General features: G+C 36.1%; 2 protein-coding genes across 3 annotated transcripts; one reads left to right on the top strand and one right to left on the bottom strand.

Annotated features, from left to right (window-relative positions):
• The first annotated feature begins 299 nt into the window (after positions 1-299).
• On the top strand, positions 300-1,219 carry LOC120164812 (lon protease 2-like). Its single transcript, XM_039174462.1, has one exon. It carries the CDS (start codon positions 341-343, stop codon positions 1,187-1,189), a length of 849 nt encoding a protein of 282 aa, XP_039030393.1. The 5' UTR covers positions 300-340; the 3' UTR covers positions 1,190-1,219.
• A 3,673-nt stretch (positions 1,220-4,892) lies between these two features.
• On the bottom strand, positions 4,893-8,084 carry LOC120164832 (purple acid phosphatase-like). 2 transcript variants are annotated; one of them, XM_039174481.1, is made up of 9 exons: positions 7,783-8,083; positions 7,502-7,702; positions 7,291-7,402; positions 6,882-7,111; positions 6,659-6,797; positions 6,370-6,590; positions 6,172-6,293; positions 5,834-5,989; positions 4,893-5,440 (listed from the first exon to the last, which is right to left on the bottom strand). In XM_039174481.1, exons 1-9 carry the CDS (start codon positions 7,966-7,968, stop codon positions 5,434-5,436), a joined length of 1,374 nt encoding a protein of 457 aa, XP_039030412.1. In that variant the 5' UTR covers positions 7,969-8,083; the 3' UTR covers positions 4,893-5,433. The 2 variants fall into 2 exon arrangements, with proteins under 2 accessions (XP_039030412.1, XP_039030411.1); XM_039174480.1 differs by lacking the exon at positions 4,893-5,440 and having other exon boundaries at positions 5,684-5,989; positions 7,783-8,084.
• Positions 8,085-8,689: the final 605 nt, after the last annotated feature.

The following is an 8,689-nucleotide window of genomic DNA, read 5'->3' on the forward strand; positions in this document are numbered from 1 at the left end:
TTGCGAATTAGCGATCGCATTGCGATTTTGTTGGTCATTTTGACAAATCCAAAAAAAATTAATTAAAATCGTATATTATATGGAAATTTTGATCACTTAGGCGATTTTCTCTAATTTAAATCCCCTTGTTCGGACTGCGTTAAAATAGTGACTCTAAACACGAGGCGGGTGGAACCGAAATCAAATACGAGGCAGGCACTAGCGCCACCATTGTCTGTTAGACAAAATACACGAAACAAAAAGACACTTAAATAAGCCAAGGCCCACGAAGTAGTTCTCTCGATTATTTGTTTGGTTTTTCATTTGGGCAAAACATCAAACGGTTTCTGGTCTTTCGTCAATGGCTCTCCTTCAGTTCATTCCTTCCCCTTCTTCCCTCACTCACCAACCTTCGATAAACCCCAACGCAGACAATACCTCTCTTTTGAACCCCAATTCGAACCCCTTTTGCAAGCCATATTCATTCCCTCAATCGCGCCGGCTGCAAAGGCTCAGTTCTCTCCGGTGCTCGGCATCCTCTTTCCCAGAGAAACACCTAGCCGATCCTGCTAAATCAGACGACGTAGTTGAGCTTCCCCTATTCCCTCTCCCCTTAGTTCTCTTCCCCGGCTCCGTTCTCCCTCTCCAGATCTTCGAATTCCGTTACCGCATTATGATGCACACGCTCCTCCACACCGATCTCCGCTTCGGCGTTATCTATTCCGACCACGAATCCGGAACTGCCAGTGTTGGTTGCGTAGGCGAGATCATCAAACACGAACGTCTGGTCGACGACCGCTTCTTCCTCATATGTAAAGGCCAGGAACGGTTCCGTGTAACCAGCATGGTTCGTACGAAACCGTACCTCGTCGCGGAAGTAAACTGGCTCGAAGACCGACCCTCGGGTGACGAAGATTTGGATGGATTAGCGAATGAAGTGGAGAGTTGTATGAAAGACGTGATTCGATTATCGAACCGGCTTAACGAGAAATCAGAAAAAGAAGCGCATGATTTGAGGAGGAACCTTTTCCCGACGCCATTTTCGTTTTTCGTAGGGAGTACGTTCGAAGGGGCGCCGAGAGAGCAGCAGGCATTACTGGAGTTGGAAGAAACGGCGGCCAGATTAAAAAGAGAGAAGGAAACTTTAAGGAACACTCTTAACTACTTGTCCGCTGCATCAGCTGTGAAGGACGTGTTTCCCTCTGCATGACGATGGATTTAACTAATTTTAGGAAAATTTTGTTAACAATTTAGTGAATTACTTAGATGTTTTCGTGGGTAATTTCATTTGTTATGCATGGAGCTGTAAAATATCGATATAACACTGCTTGCTATTTACTAATAGGCATTAGAATATTTAATGAATTTTTTATGTTTAGATGGTTAATTTGCATATAAGCTAGCTTTTGGAGATGCTTTATTCTTAATGTTACTGCAAAAATTGAAGTGGGTACTAGCTAGTTTTTGGAGTAGAATTTTGGCAAAGTACTTTTTCCTATTTAATCATTTTCCCGTATTTTACTTGGTTATTTTACTATTAGTCTTTAGAATATTTGAATGAATTATTGATGTTGACACGGTTAAATTGCACATAACCTAGCCTTCTGGATATGTTTTAGTCTTGATGTCACTGCATATTTGATTGTATTGTTAAGCTTGGATTGATGCTTGAGCCTTGATGTACTTTGGTTTCCTTGACTTGTGTACTTGCTAGTTTTCCGAGTAGAATTTAGGCAAGGGCTTTGCTATTCAATCATTTCTCTCGTTTCACCAATTCAAATGTACATTTTTTCCCAAAATTTCCTTCAAGTTATCTGTTATTATAAGAGGGAAAAAGGAAACTGGCTCAGTTTCCTAGTTGATGGTTTTCTTCTTCACAGAATGGTTAGTGTATTCTAACTGATCCATTGCAGCATTACCATGGTAAGAAGAAGTCTGTTTTCATCAATGGCAAGGAGAATTCCGGGTTCTTCATCTTTGGCTCCAAGTACTACGCCAGAAACATTCATGAGGTGATTGTCTTCGACTGTTCTCTTTTTTATTTTCCCCTTGTAACAGTAACGTTAAAACTGATATTTTTGGTTTTTTTTAATCTAGATGTGGGTGGATCTTACAAATAAGGCATTATTCTTATTATAAGCTAGGATCATATTATAAAGAAGTGATATTTTTAATTGTTTTAGAAAAGCTTGATGCTTTTCATCATACTTATTTGGTGGTAGTTATAATATTGCTTTTAAGGCTCTGTTTGTTTGCCGTAAAACATTTTACGGAAAGTGTTTTTTTGATGTAAAAGATTTCGGTCAATGTAAATTGATTTACAGTCAAAGGAAAATCCAAGGGAAAATCCGTGTTTTTGTGTAAAATGACTTGCCAAATAAAATCTTGTAAGTCATTTTCCATTCTTCTTCAAAGCATTTTTCACTCAAAGCAAATTCTTCAAAAGTTATTGTCCAAACCACCACCGCATCACAACAACGCCATTGTCTCTTCCTTTTTAGGGCAACAACTCAGGCAACTTTGAATGTCTCTTCTCTGTTCTTTTATTTCTGGATATTTTTTCTTAAATTTTTGTTTAAAGAAAAAGAAATAATGATGGTACTCTCCGGTCACAATCAGAAAATATTGACATCTATGAACAATGGAGTATTGAATCCTTCGTACGCCATATCCAACTTCTTCATGCTCTTCTACTTCTACTCCCTCTTCAAGTAATTTTATTATTTCTCCTTCAAATTCGTTTTTCACCTTTTCCTCAGATTCATGGTTTTATTTATTAGTATTGAAGTAATTTTTGTTCTTTGTTAAAGAACCATATAATGTTTAAGAGTTAACTAGGAATTTCAATAAACTTGTAGATGAGGATTGAAGATCCAATTTATGTCTACAATGCATGAATTTAAGTAAAGAAAACTTGGATTGTTCTATTATTATAATTATATTTTATTATACATTTTTCAAAAACCACCGAACTCACTGATAATCTTATTCATTTCCTTTTTCTATGTAGTTGTGGGACATGCTTTGCATTTCTTTAGCATGATCTGTATACACATGCACATATATGCCATGTATTGCATGTTGATATTGCAGTGGAAATTTGCACTTTTTTTAACACAAAAGTAGTAAATGGTGTCTAGGTTACGAGCCAATAGATGGTGGAATATTTTACATTGTTATTTGACGATGGTGGACGATCCTTGTTCTTTTGATGATCATATCATTTGTAAGCTGGAATTTTAAATTTGATAAGATCAAATGTTGAAAGTAGGCATTGTAGTTAACTAGAGAATGAATCTTCACAGCTTTTTTGAAGATCAAGAGTTAATTAATCTATTGATGATTGCTGAATAAATTATTGGTTGGAATGAGGATTATGTATTGGCGTCTAGATCGCTTACTATTGTCAGATACTTGGATAGTGCCCTTTCAAATTCTGAAGCATTTGGGTTTATTAGAGATGAGTCAAATTGAGACCAAAGGCATTTGGATAGTGCGCTTTCAATTTTTTGTTGCTTTGAATTTGATTGCTTGAATTCAAATGCCTCATCATTCATGTGTTTTATGTGGTTCACTACCTTGATTATTATCCAATTTAATCGCCATTTAATGTTGTGAATCTGATGATTATATGTCTTCGGTACAGACTGATATGTAAGTAAACTTCACTAAAATGGTTTACAATGATGCTCAAAACAGCTTGTAAATGTATTCTCTTGTTTAAGGAATGTTTGACTTGGCTAGTGCTCAATCTAGGGACCGTATATTCTGAAAAATGTTCATGAAGCAAGGCTCGAGAGATGAAGGCATTGAGTGTGTGTACCAGTTCTTAATCAGACTTGGATTTCAACAATCGGAAGAAACTTGTTATGAAAAACATACAAGAAGCTTGGGATTTTGCAAAGAAGCGTAGTGTTGAAGGCAAGGAACAAGACGTGGCTTAATTTGCAAGGTTGGTAAAATTTAGTTGTTTTTGTTTCGATGGTGATTATGACCAAGGAGTTGTTTTGTAATCTTTCATACCTTTTCAAAGATATGAAGAGGTTGTGACTTGAGAGTATGGTGATTCACCTATTTTTGGATGGATGCCATATAAGGAGGGTTGGCTTAGGTAAGGATGATAAACTCCACTGCTTAGATTGGTATGCTAAATGTGCATGGCTTCAATTGTTTGCAAACTGCATGTTTTAAATATTTGTGGAGTCTACTATCCTTTCGTAAGTTAGCAGTAAAGAGTAATTAAGATTGACTGATAGGAGCTATTAAGGATATGTTTGGTTTTATTATTGGCTCAGGTGTGATATTGTTATGCTACTAATGCAAGTATGTGTGGATTTTACGAAAGAAACAATGGATGGTTGAGTGGAATAGGAGAAGAGTTCGAAGTGACTGAAGCTGCAAGGGGTTATTGCTTGGCTGCGGTAGAACATGACTGTTTTGTTGCTAGCGATGTAACTTTTAGGAAGAGTATTATGGTCTTGTGTTCATGGTGCCAAGTATATCAATCAATTGTGCTTGCATATTGTGGAGAAAAACAAATCTATCTTCATTAACTTGTTATTCTATTTGTAATCTTATTTTAGAAACTACACACTTGTAAAAATAAAAAATTGTAATATATAATCAAAACTTTGCATAATATAATTTTATACTAATAAAATTAACTTAATAAGAAAACAAAAGATAAAAAATCAAAAAATAAATTGTAATGTGTTTGTTCCATTAAAAATAGATTTCAAAAAATGTTTTCAGGAAAATTTATCAAACAACCGAAATCGTTTTACACAACATTATTCAAATACCAGAAACTAATTTTTGTAAACTTTTTTTCAAAATATATAGTTCATTTTCTAAAATTCATTTTCCGAAACTTGGTTTCAATAAATCAAACAGACCATAAATAGAACTTTTGGCTGCTGCTTTTAGTAATGGTTCCTTTGCCGTCCATGTCGCCAACGAACCAATCTTCAAGATGTTCTGATGGTAGACCTATGACGAAGACATATATATATATATATTTTGGTCTAGGTCTAGGGAAAGTTCATGAATCACAACTCTTGGGAGTCTTGAGAGCAGACAAATATTACCAGAGATATCAGATATGCGACTCCCGTGGTACAAGACCAGGTGAATCACACTACATTTTGATACACTTCCTTTTACCTAATCTCCGAAATAGCGGCTTGACATTCATCGAGGAATGTCATACTAACTTCAAGTATGATATCGTGACTTGCAGCACAGAAGCTCTGGAATTTGCACAAATGAAATGTACCCTTTTCGGTAAGGAGCAAAAATATGCCGAAAGTATGTTTCTAACTTAGCAAATCTATATGCATCTGATCTTATCTGTTGGATGGTGTGACCATAGGATTTTAAGGCTTTGCTTGCATATGAGGAACCTGAGAAATCTCCCAATGTTTCACCTTCTTAGCTCAGAGTACCAACAGCATGTTATAGTCTGCAGAGAATTTAAACCAAGAATAGCTGGTTGGTTCGATTATTATTGCCTTTTCTTGCAACAGATTACCTTCTAGAATGTCTTATTGTCTTCTCTTTATTGTTGCTATATCAGATTATTCTCATGCTTACATGTATTATTACAATTGTTTAATGTATGCTCATGAATAATGTCAACTCATGCAAACCATCCAAGCTGACAGCAATGGAAAGGCTGATACAGCAAATAACTCTTAGACAATGCTTAAACCAAGACCATGCATGTTCCAATTAACTATTATATAGCTGGAAAATACTATGAACATAAGCTACATAGTATTCCTGAAATAGTTTAATTAGATGAATAATTGACTAATATGAAGCTACAAAAGATTTCCCATAGGGATTCCAATACCTGTTATGAAACCAGAAAGAATCAGCTTCGATAGCATATCCATCTTGATTACGATGCCAACTGAAATAAGCATGTGTCCGGTTTTTTATATCGAAAATACCATGACCGAAACTTGTCTCCCTATAGGCTGAGAAGCTTGGCTGTGGTTCCACCATTCTGTTTAAACCAAGGAGTGGCAATTATTAGTTAAAAGTATCATGATATGTAATCAATAAAATAGAAAATTTAGATGAAGGTATATCATGTTAAAGAAGAAGAATCTACTGATGTCTTTTGGTGGTCGATTTGACTAAGTTCCTAGTTATATTGTATACAGAAAGTACAGTGATAAGCATTACCCTAGAGCTGGTCCATCATGATTTCCACCATCACCAATTGTTATGTAAACTGGTGCCGACTGATCATTAACAGGAGTACACTGTCCATTCAAAATATTGTATGCAATGTTGGACACACGATTCTGCAATGTGAAACATTGTGATTTATAGGTTAATATCTTTGGTAATAAAAGAAACATTGAATTAGATTGTACTTACGGATCGCTCGTAGGCATGAACATGACCAGAGAATACAACATCTACTTTGTACTTGACAAACCATGACTCGTACACCACTCTCATGGTTTCTCCTTCCATGAAATGATGTGAATTACTATTATAGATTGGGCAATGCATTAAAACAATCAGCCATGGAGTCTCACTTCTGTCCACCTTTGGTAGCTCATCCCTCAACCATTTATATTGAGGAGTAGATTTTCCTGTCAAAATTGAAGTTGGAAATCAGTAGGATAAACACCATCTCTAGACACAATTGTAGAACAATTACCATTTGCAGAATAAGAAGATAGAACAATGATATAAGCCGAAGCTCTCTTGATCGAATACCATAACGGAGAAGTACTATATGACGATTTGTACGGTACATGATATCGATGCTTATACGGCTTAAAGGGTGTAGTTTCTTCCTGCATTAACCCACAGTTGTTAGACCATTAGGATCTAGGACCTTCTATGTCGACATGATAGTGTTTAAGCGTTGAATGGCATACGAGTTCCGGAGCAAAATCGATCTCGTGGTTCCCTGCCGTCCAGATCCAAGGCTGATAAGCAGCATTCCGCTCTACGAATCTTCCCCACGTATCCCACCTAGAATTATCATGGAACGGATAGTCATTGGAGTACGAGAGATCCCCCAAATACAAGACTGTTTTCCCCTTCTTTGGATTTGATCCATAATGCGTGAGTGTAACATTTGAATCATGTGTTTGACCAAGATCCCCTGTTCACCAATCCATGCAAAAAAAAAAATATGATTGAAACATTGATAAACGCAACGAAATATAAGCATTCTAATTGAAAATTAGGAACAAGACAAAAACCAACAATTACATGGAGTTTATCTTTTTGAAGTGATAAATGATCAGACAAATCAGAGGGAACAAACAAATAGTCGAGTACCTATTAGACCAAAAGTATAAGGAACATCAGGCCCAGATTTTGGAGGAGTCTCAAACCAGAATTGTCTAGTCGAATTCCCTATTCCAATCTCGTATATGTATTTGGTGTCATACTGTAATCGGAAAAAGAAAAAAAAAACCCAAGATTTTTCTACTCAAAATTGTCAGTTTGTGAAACTAAACAAAAAAAGAGGGAAGAAACAGTCAAATACCTCCAACTTGTGGATGGTGCAGTGATGAATGCAACCTGAGGTGTAATTGAAGAAGTTATATCTCACAAATATTCCCTCGGCTTGATTCTTATGACTGCTATTTTCCGACCAGTAAATAACTGTGTTGGAGCCAGGTTCATCAGGAGTTATCCAGGATATTATCACTCCCCTCCCATCAATATCCCCTTGTGTTATATGAACCTATAGGAAAATCAAACATCTAATGTTGAGAAAAAAAAACTGAAAGAAAGATGATGAGATTTGGAAGAAGTGAAACATGCCTGTTGAGGTGCATTATAACCAGGAGGAACTCGGAAAACATCACTGTCAAGTGGCATATCAGGAGAATACTCTTTTCTAACAAAGTTACCAGTTATTCCTCCATTGCAGAAGCAGAAGCCAAATGAAGTCAATATCAAACACAGAAAACAAATGGCGAAAGAGTTGAAGACTCTAAGCAGCTCCATCGGACTTGAAACAGTTCCAAGTTTTGAGCCTATCTAGTGTAGCAGATCACTGTGGTTTCGTTCCTTCCACATGATTCTTATGCTATGATGTTTGTGGGTTGTGATGAGAAAGAATATACAGGTAAGAATGGTACGTGTAATTCGTTTGTTGGTTCTTCAAGGAGTAGGTGTCCAATTCATCATCAAATGTTTGTTGGTACACTAGAAAAAGACATGGAAGACACTGGAGAAACAATGGGATGCCCAATCACGTGTCCCTGACTCAACTATCTTTTATCGAAGAAATTTGTAATAATTTTCTCTTCTCAATGACATCGCACTAATGGCTTTGTGGACCTAACGCACAAAACACCGTATCGTTCAAACTTTTATATTTTGATGTGTTTTCAATGGGTCTGCTTTTCTTATTTTATGTTTTGTCTTTTTTGATGCTTTATTTTATCTTAACTTTAACGTTTATATATTATTAATTAGAGAAAATAATCTCAGTGACCAAAAATGTCTTATAATATATGATTTTAATTAACATTTTTTAGATTTGTCAAAATGACCAACTAAATCGCAATACGATCGATAATTCGCAACGCGATCTCCGGTATCGCAAATCAGTTTCCAGATTCGCAACGCGATTCTGACTATCGCATTGCGATTTTTCAAATTCGCGTTGTGATTTTCCTAAATCGCAATGCGAATACGTAAATCGCAATGCGAATACGTAAAT

Source organism: Hibiscus syriacus, unplaced genomic scaffold (genome assembly GCF_006381635.1).
Source record: "Hibiscus syriacus cultivar Baekdansim isolate YM2019G1 unplaced genomic scaffold, ASM638163v2 tig00111543_pilon, whole genome shotgun sequence".
Lineage (NCBI taxonomy): Eukaryota > Viridiplantae > Streptophyta > Magnoliopsida > Malvales > Malvaceae > Hibiscus > Hibiscus syriacus.